General features: G+C 44.8%; 1 protein-coding gene across 1 annotated transcript in view; it reads right to left on the reverse strand.

The window, feature by feature from the left end:
• The window catches only part of LOC144109724 (uncharacterized), a 31,107-nt gene that overhangs the window by 15,457 nt on the left and 1,907 nt on the right, over positions 1 to 13,743 (reverse strand). The window contains exons 3-12 of the mRNA XM_077642521.1: positions 13,327 to 13,555; positions 12,489 to 12,526; positions 10,307 to 10,459; positions 9,914 to 9,979; positions 9,467 to 9,535; positions 9,009 to 9,077; positions 8,551 to 8,619; positions 7,393 to 7,612; positions 2,925 to 3,164; positions 1,923 to 2,393 (exon numbers count right to left, since the gene is read on the reverse strand). Of these exons, the coding sequence (XP_077498647.1) occupies positions 1,923 to 2,393; positions 2,925 to 3,164; positions 7,393 to 7,612; positions 8,551 to 8,619; positions 9,009 to 9,077; positions 9,467 to 9,535; positions 9,914 to 9,979; positions 10,307 to 10,459; positions 12,489 to 12,526; positions 13,327 to 13,555 (1,624 nt within the window). The remainder of the gene's footprint in view (positions 1 to 1,922; positions 2,394 to 2,924; positions 3,165 to 7,392; positions 7,613 to 8,550; positions 8,620 to 9,008; positions 9,078 to 9,466; positions 9,536 to 9,913; positions 9,980 to 10,306; positions 10,460 to 12,488; positions 12,527 to 13,326; positions 13,556 to 13,743) is intronic.

A 13,743-nucleotide genomic window follows, 5' to 3' on the forward strand; every position in this document is an offset into this window, starting at 1 on the left:
ACATCCACAAAAGGAACATGGACCAGAAAACGAGAAACACAGGTAAAACGCAATTACAACAACTGCAATTCAATTGCAGTGCCATAGGGGGCCCGAGGTTCTAAAGCAAATAACGCAACGCTTATATGCAGTGATCACGTGGGGGAGTGAGACTGCGTGGCAGCTAGCTAGCTTCTAATTCCTTTCTAACTAGCACGAGTCTAACTTAAGTTACTTTTTCAGTTTATTTCGCATATTAGCCTGCCATAAGCTTGAATAATCTAACATGGCTTAGGCTATCTCCCACCGTTCTGTGTTTTGTGACAAAAGTAGAAAATAGATTTATTTGGTGTAGTTGCGATCATTTCAGTAAATGAAGTTCGGTTGGATATTCGAATTCAATGATATATATCTGATTCGATAAAACGATGTCCAAGGTTTACTTCGGAATTTACTGGTGCCGCAAAGCCATGGCCGGAACTGGCTTTTAACGCTCCACCACGAGAAAACTACTGCGCTATCTGCGCTATTAACAGCTTCAGCTTTGCACCATTAACCTACGATGTTCACAGCGTGCTCCGGCCAATAAAGATAGCAGCGTCAGAGAAATGGCCTAAATTATGCCATTTTCGGACATTATTCTATATAGCTGCGTAATAAAAGTAGGCGTAGAAAAGAGCTCATCATTTATAAGTACCCTGAAATATATTATTTAAAATAGTACTACGTGACGGTCTGGTTCATCGTTGCTAAAAAAGGTTTGTGATTTATTTTTATGTGAAACTATTATTGCCCAGAACATTGCAGAGAGCGCCTGGAAGCTGGTTGCGTGCGCCGAAGTTTGGAGAGGTGCTGCTGCGTGAAAATTGATTCCATGCTATTTGATGGCTTGTGCTTCAGCTGCAAGAATGCATGTTGGGATTCGAAAACTGGTGTTTAAAACTCTGTTTTAAATACATAGACATCCGCCCGAAATTTTACGCAGTTAAAAAGCGCACCCGCGGGCTTGCACGTTATAACACTGTCATTACTGGAAACGGTCTGTGCGTGTTTGAACGTGATATAATGGTGTCTAGGGAGCCCGTCTCGATTCCGGCTGCCTTGCTTCAAACGATTGCAGCAATATTAGGCGTGACGAACCACAAAGCGTTCTCAGAGTGGACGCTTGACGCAGCTGTGCTAAAAAAATTACGTGGCTGTTCTAACCAGCTGCATGCCATTGTGCAGAACCTGAAAGCATGCATAGCGGATACTGTATGACTGGTAAAGGTGTCCAGACTGCCGCGTCATTTAACCCTTTCGCTGCCGGGTTTTTGCTCACCACTGCATACTCCCTGCCGGGTTTTTTTGTTGCATACTACTTTCGTGGAAATTTTATGCAGCAAGGCATTAGGATGCTCTGAAGGTCATGGAAACATTTTATTCATGATTAACATATAGATATTAGTTGTACCGAATACAAGAAATTGGCACTTGACTAATTAGCAAAATGAGTATCTGCTAATTAGGCTGTCCATGTGTTTAGAAAACTTTTTTGGTGTGGTATTCTTCAAAACAAGGTACCACACAAAGCGGCACCTCGCAGCTGGAACACAGATAGCGAGACTCTCTTCGCTGCTTTGGTCGATGCTGCGTGTTAGCACAGACGCAGCAGGCTCGTGTTGGGTTCTGCTTCGCGGTAGTCGGGGGTATTAGAGATAGGAAGTGGCGCGCTGTCAACCGTGTTGGATCTTCACCCTTCGAAGGGCGTCCTCCCTTTGACTTCGATTGTCCCTCATGGCACTTCTCGATTAGCTGACGGACAAGTGGAAGTCGAAAGTCTGCCATGCTTCTTTTTTTGCCAGATGCTGTGATTTGCAGTAAATGGCTGTTTAGAATGGTAATGTCCAAGAGGTGAAAGAAGTACTTCTTGTACCACTTCATGGACTTCCTTGTGACAGTACCGGTCACGGTCACAACCATATCGACCTTGTCCACAGCACCCATGCATAAGTTGTACTTGGACACGCACAGGGGAATCTTTCTGCTCTCGCCCGTTTTCTTGTCCACTTTCCCGGACTCTACCATGCCACCCTTATGCTTCGTTGTCAGCATGAGCACCTCACGTTTGTCTTTCCAGCGGACGAAGAGAAGCTGATCGTTGCACATCTCGCTGGATTCCCCTTCTTCCAGTCTTTTCTCCTCACGTGGGATACCCTTGCTGTTCCTCCGGACTGTACCGCAAGCATTAGTCATTTTTTCAAGAAGGTAGGTGAAGAGGGGGGGACTGGTGTACCAGTTGTCCACCCAGAGAACGTGACCCTTGCCCAGGTACTTGTCCAGTAACATGAGGACAACTGATGCTCCATATCCCATCTCAGAGTCGTGGATCTCAGTAGAGGATCCGGTGTACAACAAAATGTCTAGCACTAAGCCTGTTTTCACATCACAGAGCACGAATGATTTCAGGCCGAACCTGCTTCGTTTGGATGAGATATATTGTTTGAACGCCAATCGGCCTTTGAAAAGGAGCAGGCTTTCGTCAATACAAAGATCTTGATATGGTGATAGCACCCCTTGAAAGTTTTTCCGAAGCGTCAGGAGAACAGAGCGCACTTTGTGCAGCCTGTCACTACGGATCTGATCTTCATTATTGGAAAAATGAAGAAACCTCAAAATGAGCAGGAAGCGGTTGCGACTCATCTACTTCGAGAATGAAGGTGTGCTCAAGAGGGGATCCGTGGACGAATACTGGGCAATAGTACCTTTTCTTGTATGAGCCATGAGCATTACGACAGCAAGAAATACACAAAACTCACGCGAAGTCATATCTTTCCACTGGTGTATGCGGGATCCGGCCGTCGGTGTGAGTGCGGCATGTACTTGGCGTTGGAAAATGTTAGTTTGATCCACAATTCCTTCCACAATGTCCGGCGTAAACAAACTTTCAAAAATCTCGAGCTCACTGGATGCTGCTGTGATGCCATTGCAGATTCCTAAAGAAGATGGGTCGAACGCATGGTCCTGAGGCTTGAACTCCTTCTTCTTCCAGGAGAAATCCCGCTCGTCGCATTTCCTCTTCTTACGCGGATTTCTTTGTGGAAGGGGCTCTTCATCGCTGTCATCACTCGACAAGGCACTTAGACGGGCTGCTTCCTCACTGTCACTGTCATCGGAGTCCGAATTCATGAGCAATTCTTGAATTTCTTCGTCCGTCAAACCGCGGACTCACGACGCACGCTGCCTTGCCATGGCTGTTCTGCCGAGGCGATTAAAAAGCGATGCGAATGATGGAACATGCGCTCCACCTATTGGAAAGTCATCCTACAAGTTCTGTGTTATTTATGAGGCCTCTCCATAGATGACGTTACATGCTTGCATTATTTTGTTTTGCACGAGTATTATCGGGAGCAGCAGGGAGCGAGTTAAAAAGCCAAAACGAGTATACTCGTGAGAAGCAGGGAGTGCATATGTGTGGTCGCCCGAGTTGTCTCGGGAGAGGCAGTGAAAGGGTTAAAACACTCAAACGGACATCTTTGTTTTTCACATTTTAATTTGAAGCCTTTTCGTTAAAGTTGAGGTTTTTGATCGATGTGTGGCAAGATTTGTTTCCAGGTCTGGACATAACCTTAGATTGCCTGTCAGTGCTGTGCAGCTCCCTCATTCATATTCTTCTAGCGATTTCATGCCTGTGGTCCTGACCGGCGGTCATGCAACTATTTTGCGATTCCGGGCCAGTTGATAATAACTTTTATTCTCATCTAGTTTTGCTCCGAACCTTCTGTGCTCAGTGCTTATACTGGCGATACAGCATGGTCAATTCTTCCCTAGGCCCTGAGTTATGTACTCAGCAAATTGGAGGCTACTCAATGTCACGATTGAACTCTATCGCCTGCTCTGACACGAATCCTTCGCTCTGAAGGCATCTCACAAACGCGATGGACAGCAACGAAAAGAATTGCGTCGCGTCGATGTACTTTTAATTCGTATTCACCACTTCTATTAAGATAAACAGTTTCTGCAACGAGGGCCAGCACTGTTGAACTACGTTTTGATACGCTTGAACAGCGACTCAGTGTGTCGGGGACTCTCTCGTGATGTAGTTCCTTGTAAAGTGGTTTTCACTGACATCAGCTTGGACGAGATTATGAAAAGCAAGAAAATATGCTTCAATATTAGTAGAAATAACCGTTACAAGACTACAGATGTTAACAAGACGGAAGGCAGTCAATTACATGCAAAAAAGTGCCTCATTTTGTTTTTCTAAGAATCCATGACGTCGCGGGAGTCATTTTTGGTCGCACAGGCTACCTTCCGCTGCGTACGCGGAAAAAGGTTGGCGACAAGCGCATTACAGAAAACGTATTGCCTTTCACCGCCGTAATCTAGCCCCAGAGGTGGCGGCCGCTAGGACGTTGGTGAAAACTGTATTGTGAAGGCTACTACGGATATAGGAACTTGAAGCTATTGAAACATGCAGCGAGACACAGGACAAAGCCACTAAGCAGGTACTAACTCGTCTGTTACCCCCCAGAGAGGAGTACTGTGTGAAAAGATCGGGAGAGGAGCTTCCATAAAAGCAGCACATTTCAAAAGGACTGCATTCCAAGTGGATTTCAAGTCAGCATGTCAGCAATAGGGGCGGTGTTTTTCAGAGGCAAGGAAGGTTGCGCTTCTCATTCATGATTTTTCTCTTCTCCTAAACTCTTTCTTTATCATTTCCTTCTGCTATACACGTTTCCACGTACCGCCATATTGCTGGCTGGACTGCTTCTTGTACCTGGCGCTAAAATTCATAGCGCCTGCGCTTTAACTTCCGGCGCTCTAACTTCCTCCATTCACCCCTCTGCACCTGTAGCCCGAACAATGAACAACCCACACACCACGGAACGGCGACGAAGGCGTTTTCCTCTCCCTGCCAAGCCACTGCTGCAGACAGCGCGCGACCATCCGGAGTTTTACTTCTCAAGAAGGATGTGAGTGTGTCGTTTGGGTTCGAGACCTTTTAGCTGGATAACAAGCTTTCCGGAAATGATGACTTACTGGTATCCACAAGTGGTCAGTTGACAACTTGCAGAATATATACTAGCACCCTCTGCAATATAGCACATATTTTTCAAACGAAAACCCTTGTTCACATTTACGCATTCTTCTACGAAAAGGAAGAGGGACGATGCTTTTTTATCTGTATGAGAGGTGAGTTGTTGAAAGGACACAATGAGTAGCCAAACGTTCCAGTGAATTCAAAATTTCCACTGACTCTATAGGGCGACAAGTTCCGTTCCTGTACCAGCACTAGTCTCTAGCTTATCAATAAATACTCGCTCTCTCTTCTTTTGTGTGCAAAGCATGGCTACGAACGCGAGGAGCGGGTCGAAACAGGCACAACGGTGGAACAGAGTACCCTTCGGCAACTGCCCTTTTCACATGTAAGCGAACCGCTCGCGAATCCCGCCGCCGCGGGGCATAACCCTCTCTCAAGTGGCGAGGGAAGCTCCAGCGGCTCGAGCGGCGAGGTTCGGGCAAGTTGGAAATTTTCGCGGCGGCGACGCGGCAGCACCGCATCTCAACCATTGACGGCTCGGCTTTGCCACGTGACCAGTAAAGGCATCGTGCAAGCAAGCATGCGCATAGACCAGTGTTCGTGTTTGTACGCCGCACGTACAAAATTTTGTTTAAAAAAGAAATTATATAGAGTGGTGTTGAATGCTTAAAACGCAAGATTTACATTTATTCAAATAAGAAATTGTGCTGATATATTACGCTTTTTTGTGTTTGCAGGGCACCAAAACCGGTTGCAAGCGCATATATTTTGCCAGCAACATTGGTTTTCGCAGCGGTTGTACAGCAGTTATACTTCTAGTTCACTGTAGTTGTGCAGTGGTCGGAATTCTAGCCACTGTAGCGGTGGGAAACGCGCAGTGGCGACGAATGTGAACCGAAAGCTCGCGAAACGCTTCGCAGCGTCGCGCCGCTGTTCGCTCTATCCGCCGAATCGCTTGCATGTGAACCACCCTTTACACTCGATCTCGAAAGTTGGTGGTAACCTGTGGGGCTTCAGGTTGACTGAGATTAAGGGCCGTCGCTCTCTCTCCTTTTATAACAAGAATAAAATGGAAGGCGATTGGCTCACATTCTCTCTGTTGGCAGAGCAGGAATTTAAAAGGCTGTATTCACGTGAAGAAGAACTTCCAGTTTCAACTTTCAAAATTGCAGAAAAACTGACTTAAACGAAGTTGCTTTCCGAAAGACACCCTCCTTCACAGACTGGTTTTCACTTCCTGCTCTACCCAGAACCGGGGTAGTGTGAAGAGAGATGAGTTAGTCACCCTCCATTGTAACTTTTCAGATATGGAGAGGGGTATTCACCTTAATCTGTGCAAACCTGAACTCCAGACGGTTTCCATCAGTTTTGGAAAAGGGGAAAACGCCGCCTCGACGAGAGGCGGGACCGGTCTGGCCGGGCCGGCGGAAGCTGACGCGCTCGCAGCGAAACCGAAACACACTCCAAGTTGCCGCTCGTGTGGTCGAGATGCGCCGAACCCGCCGAACGCGTCGGCGGTCAAGCGCCGTTGGAGTGTAGAGGGTCTCGCTGTGGCCGACGTGACGTCACCGTGCCGCGAGCGCGCGTTACGTCGGAGTATAAACGCGTCCCGCGTACTACCACGAGGGTCCAGCTTTACATCGCAGAGGGTGCTCACCGCCCTATTGAAAAATCTCAGATATATATGTCTCATATATACGCAATTATTGGACATGTGTCCACATATAAGCCATACGTGCTCGTATGTCATGCGTGCTCGTATGTCATGCGTGCTCGTATGTTACTCTGTCCCTCGTATGCCAAAACACATATATACGGGACTCATATATACGCATTTGGTGGATATGTGTCAAATGTGTCACATATCCCATACGTGTCCCACATACATACGTGGGCCTCCTATTCCACGTATAACATACGAGGGACTGGTCGTGGGGTTACGGTGGCTTTGGAGCTCATGCACTGGAAAGCAATTAAAGAGGAATGTCCAGCTAACAGCTGTGAACATGCAGGCTACATAAATGAACTTGCAACCCTTAGCAGAGCAAATGCTGCATCCCAGAAATAAATGGATGCTTGCATACGCCTGGTTGCAGGGAATGAAATACGACTCTTTTCTTTCACTGCCTTTATTTTTATATTGCAGGGACAGGTAAAGACTACTTAATGTCTCTCAACATATCTGCCAGGAAACGATTCATCTTCCCCCGCCGCGCTTTTTGATCCTCGGCAGTTGGATTGGCAATAATATAAGCATCAAATGCATCTGAAAGAGTAATATATTCATGACATAATTGGAAGACACACAGGTGCTGAAGAATAATGGGATTCAAATCATGTACATTTAAATAAAATGAACACTCAGGAAATTTAAACATAATGAGACTTACTGCCCACTGCTGCCAGCTTTTCTAGGGTCAGCCCAGGTTTCTGTGTGGCACCAGCTTTCAGAAATCGCCGGCATGCAGCGCCGGTGACACTTTTTCCCCGAAGATTTGAGACTCCCCACAAAAGTTTTGCAGTGTCCTTGCAAAACAGGGAGTCCCGACCTCGGGAAAGGAGCCAGCGCCACCGCTCCGCACTCACATACATCCCATTCCCGAGATGTACCTGAAGTAAATGAAGTAAAACAGCATGTTTTTATACTGTACGGTAACAAACTGAGAAGAGACATTATTTGCTACATTAAAACTACTAAAATCCCATTCTTAAGGGTTGCTATATGCAATATTACGAAAATATCAATTCTCCTTGCATATCCTAGTAATGACAAAACATAACACTCGGCCCTCTACTTTAGAGTTAGCAGCACATTGGGCCTCCTATAGTCACCTCTGTCCATAATTATATAAACCTACGTTAGACAACACAGGTCGGCTTCTCTTTGGATTCCTACAGGCTCCACTGCATGTTGGCAACACTACTGTTAATTGCCAGGCATTCAGAGGCACAGAACAGATAAAAGTTGAGGTATATTTAAAATGTAGCAACTAAAACGTAGCATCAGAGGCTGCACTATTAGAACATGAAACTTGGAGGTTGTGTTGATGGTTGCTATAAGCCATTGTTAAACAAAGCTACTCTGGTTTGGTTTATGGCGGTTTAACATCCAAAAGTAACTCAGGCTATGAGGGACGCTGTAGGGAAGGGCACCGGAAATTTCGACCACCTGGGGTTTTTTAACACGCACTGACATTGCACAATACAGAAACCTCTTGAATTGCGCCTCCATCAAAATTCTACCGCCGCAGCTGAAATCAAACCTGCGTCTTTCGCGTCAGCAGCAGAGCGCCATATCCACTGATCCACCGCGGCGGCTTCAAAGCTACTCTGAGCTGTCACTGCTGTGCAGGCAAAATTTTTTTTTCTGCTCCATATACCATGCATTCAGAAGGAAAATGTCACGCTTTCAAGAGGTGTGCACTGCTGTTCAGGCCCACACTTGCCAGTTTCTAGATTGCTTGTCTGCAACTACCAATTGGTATTAATTGAAGCTAAAAGCATTTCAAACTTTCAAAAACAGTTCTAAACATGAGAAGCCACAGTACCTGGCCACTGACTTCCACAAGAGCACCCGGATGATCCTGCAGTGGAGCAGGAGCCATGCTAGTGGAAGCCTGCAAAGTGAGAAAACCTCATTTGCCACAAAATAGTAATCTACATGGCACATAAAAGGGCAACCGCGGAGGATTTTTAACTTTGAGTTTACTATTGCATTACACTACTTCTTCAGAATAAAGAGAAATTGATTAATGAAAGGTCAACAAGTAAAAAACTGAAAACCAAAACTGTAATTTGACCAATAGATCAAAATAAGGTATTTTTAAAGGTTATGTCATAGAACCTCTTAATGGGGTTTGATTGGCAAAAGTTTGCCTGCAGTTACATGTAACATAACCTCTTATAATGGCATCATTGGGAGATGTTTGCCTGTAGTTAGCAAGAATGGAAGCAAAAAGCATTTCAAGCTCACAAAAATAGTTCTGAACATGAGAAGCCACCGTACCTGGCCACTGACACCAAGAACACCACCTGGGTGGTTCTGCAGAGGACCAGGAGCCATGCTAGTGGAAGCCTGCAAAGTGAGAAAACCTCATTTGCCACAAAATAGTAATCTACATGGCACATAAAAGGGCAACCGCGGAGGATTTTTAACTTTGAGTTTACTATTGCATTACACTACTTCTTCAGAATAAAGAGAAATTGATTAATGAAAGGTCAACAAGTAAAAAACTGAAAACCAAAACTGTAATTTGGCCAATAGATCAAAATAAGGTATTTTTAAAGGTTATGTCATAGAACCTCTTAATGGGGTTTGATTGGCAAAAGTTTGCCTGCAGTTACATGTAACATAACCTCTTATAATGGCATCATTGGGAGATGTTTGCCTGTAGTTAGCAAGAATGGAAGCAAAAAGCATTTCAAGCTCACAAAAATAGTTCTGAACATGAGAAGCCACCGTACCTGGCCACTGACACCAAGAACACCACCTGGGTGGTTCTGCAGAGGACCAGGAGCCATGCTAGTGGAAGCCTGCAAAGTTAGAAAACTTCTCATTTTCCACAAAGAGTAATGTATGTGGTACATTAAAGGGTAACTCCAGGAAATTTTCATACGTTTTGAGTTTACTATCACATTACACTTCTTGAACGTCTTTGTCTCAGTTCCAAAAAATATAGTTCTCCAAAATAATCATTAATTAAATAATGAACTGTCAACTACAAAACTGAAACCAAAACTGGAACTTGACCAATAGATCAAAATATGAGATTTCTAAAGATTATGTCACAGAACCTCTTATAGCGGTTTGATTGGCCGAGTTTGTTTGCTTGCAGTTACCACGAATGGGAGCTGAAATCATTTCAAGTTTACACACTGCTTCGAAAAAAGAGGGCAATTAAATCACTGTACCTGACCACTACTCTCGGCAAGAGCACCCAAGTTTTGCGGCATAACCAGCCCGGTACTTTTGGAAGCCTGCAAATTGTGAAAAATGTTGACATTTGCCACAAAATGTTACTGCACTTCTCCACTTGGAATTTTACCAAAAATACTGGTACGCCATCTTAATATCAGCTGGCTGCATGGAATTGAGCCAAAATATTTTGTGAATCAAAACTGTGCAATTGTAATATGAAATGAGAATCTCTGCTTGCGAGGCGGCGACAAGATCAAGATACGATCACACACATGCATGTAAAACAAACAGCGAGAACTACCATAACAGGTGCCACTGCAGGCAACAATAATACATGCAATGAATACATGCGATGAAATTGATAAACTCAAGGTATAGCTCAATACCTCCATGTTTTTGAAATCCCCTAGTGGAGATGGCTGCAGAGTGGTAGCTGCTGCCAACGGAGCAGTGAGTTCACTATAAGGTGAACATTCTCGTACTTGCTGCAGTGGTGAGGCTCCGGAACGCTCTGTGCGGCAAGTACAACTGGAATGTTCCTGCATAGCATAGAGAACATTGCAAAAATATTAAGCATCATTAAATAGGCATAATTCTATACAGTAGGATTAACAAAGTACACTGAGGGGGCCAGTTCATCAGAAGAACGTAGTACAAAGACAGCACATAGAAAAGGTACTCAGTAGCCATTACCAGCAATGGCCCATTAGGTCTGTTCAATTTGGCTGCACTGGATGCACCAATTAAAAGAGTGCAGCACTTCCGTATTCATTTTTCAAAAGTGCCCACCTAGTGCAGCATGAATTTTTGACTGGCTTGTGCTGTCTGCGGTGTAAGTGTAGCTGTAGTGCAGAAAAATGGTGGCACCTAGCTGTGTAGGTTGGAAAAGATATGACCGCCATCCTAATGAAATGAAGGCAGTTTCTTCTTGAAAGGAAGAGACGGACAGCATTCGTGGTATAAGAATTGTAAACCTCAGTCCCCCAAAAAAAGAATTGTGAACTAGACAGACAGCATCTCAGCAGATAGGGATTCCTAAATCATATGTGTAATACCCATGAAACAAATTTGTCTGCAAAAAACAATTTCCTGGGTCTAGTTGATAGTGACATTTCATTACAATTAAATTGAAAATTCTTCATTGTTTGCGATGTTAGTGGGCGTTGATGCTAACACGTGCAGCTGGCAGCAACTCTGTGCTGACACCGAGGCAAGCAGATGCCCATGCCTGATGCCCCACACAAACTCACTAATCCGGCACTGCAGATATGTGACTCAGCTACTTAAATTTTACAGAACTAATGCAATGAGTGCAGCCAAATCAAACTGACCTATTGAGCAGTGGGCTCGCTATAAGGTGAACATCTTGCTACTTGCTCCAGTGGTGAGAGCAACATAGTTTAACGCCACCCACAAACTTGACATGAATGCCTGAGCACATGGCTTGGACTGATAATAACACCAAGCAGTGTTGGCTGCTGAATGTGAGACCACATTAGGTGGCTGCACAGGACCTGCTATCAGCTTCTGCAAACACATCACGCAGCATGGTCTCCAACCCAGAAGGCAATGCTCCACAGCATTAAGGCAATCCTAGAAAACCAGTGGGTACTCATGCTAAGTTTGCAGATAGTGTTACAGCCCATGATCACTAACGATGCCACCAACCGGTACCCTTAGTTTTTATTGTACTTTGATATAGGAAATCAACAAAACTGGCAGGGTGTCCTGAGGTGTAATGTGATGAGATTGTGAGCCAAATGTGAACCTCAAAATACAAAATGCACAGCCTTGACCTTAGCTCCTAGCAAGATACCTTATAGTCAGGTCAGTCCAAGCCCACAGAGATGGGATTTGAATGCGCAGGCTCCTTTGCCAAGCCATGTACCCTAGCAAGCCGAGCACCAGGCTGGGTCATAGCTCGTACCCATTTAGAGGAAACCGGTGGGTAAACGGCCGGCAGTGGGATTTGAACCCACCCACCTCCCGAAGCCGAGGCGGGTGCTCTACTACAAGGCCATGGCTGTGGTTTAAAGGGCCACAAATGGGCTTCTACCGCACGAGGCAGATTTAACGTTGTTGACGGCGGAACTTATCGCTGATCTGTCAGAGCAACTGTGGTCAAGACCCTTTCCCAAGCATCTCACCCAGAAGAGCCGAGCACCAGGCCAGGGGAAATCTTGTACCCATTAAAAACCGATGGGTACCCGGTGGCACTGGGAATCGAACACAGCACCTCCCGAATGCGAGGCGGATGCTCTACCACAATGACATTCCTGATCTTTAGATCAGTTCAAAGTCTGCTGAAATCTCTAACTGAACTTGCCAAAATTGAAACCGCTGATACTTTTCAATTAACCTGCTTTCTTTAGCCCCGGCCCACCATCTCTTTGCTAATCTACATGCCAATCTACTTCACACTGTTGGAAGATCATCAGACCTTAGCTAGTTCAGATTTTGTCCTCTTCTCTAAAATTCACAGGCCTGGAAATGTGCAAATTGCAACATCTAGTCCTCACTCTGCACAAAAAGCAACTTTCTCAGTAAAACACCTTGTTTTATACACACCTTCAGGCAAAGATGGCAGCGTGCTGCGAGCCAGGATTCTAAATATGAAACACAACAGACACAACATTAGAAAAACACCTGGCTGGGTATTTCAGACTTCTTTCAACTGCTTTTTTTACGCCACCAGTAAGAAAAACAAAAGCATGTAAACCAAGCTACTAGGTTTGGTGACCTGAGCTGTTAATTTCAATAATGTGCTTAGCAATTATGCAGAAATTCACTTTGCTTAACACTTTCATTCTGCTTTTGAGTCAAAATTCTTAGCTGCTGCTGGCAGACACCGTTTAAAGGGTCCCGAATGCCTTCTGGCTAAAAATGTCCTCTACCCAGACGGTTGTGAGGCATTGTCCCCAAAACACATGGCCGCAAATAATCCTTTGACTCATTAAAGGGGCACTGCGATGTTTTCCTCGGTGCCATTCAATCTGATTAAAGGGATTCACCATGCACTCCAGAGACCAGTGCAAAAAAAAGAATTTTCAAAATCTGAGCGTGTGTAGGTGCAAGTTATTCCATTTCAAAAATTCAAAATAAAAAGATCATATGAAAATGTATTTCACTCACCCAGTACTGAGACTGGCACTACCAATAAGAACTGCACCTAGGGCACTCATAGCGGAAGCTTGCATGCAATTTTTACCTTGCCCGCACTGCTCTTACCTTGCACTGGTAAGAATTTAACTTAATTGCTTAGATTTCATTTCCTTAAAATACAATTTAAAATTAGCCTTCAAATAGCATATATCAACACCAGACGCACCCAATCACACAATTGGTTGCACACTGTAATCAGCACAAGTTACCCACTTTTGAGACAGGCATACTGCTTATCACTCACCAAATTTGTTGAGGAAAATATCCTCAACTCGGTCATGGCGGGCCTGCAGTTCCGCCTTTTCTTTGCGCACTTGTTTCAGTCTCCGGAGGAGAGTCGCATTTTTTCGGCGCTCTTCCAACAGCTTCTTAGGAAGAACGTCATCGTCTGAGCTTGATCCATCCATTAATTCTTGCAGCTTCTGCCGCTTCGCTGTTTTGACATTGTTTGCTGCATCTTTTGCTGATACAGCCTGCAGTAAAATGCCCCATCCATGTGCTTACGATACAAGTTACAGCACGAAAACAGAGCCAAACATAAAAAACTGATTCTAGGGCAAGCTTGATGCCCGGAATTTTCTAACTAAACAATAATATGCATAGCTGTAAAGGAAGACTGAAAGATGATATTATTCGTCATGCATTTACTTCAAATTACTTA

The sequence above is a fragment of the Amblyomma americanum genome, chromosome 11 (assembly GCF_052857255.1).
Source record: "Amblyomma americanum isolate KBUSLIRL-KWMA chromosome 11, ASM5285725v1, whole genome shotgun sequence".
NCBI lineage: Eukaryota > Metazoa > Arthropoda > Arachnida > Ixodida > Ixodidae > Amblyomma > Amblyomma americanum.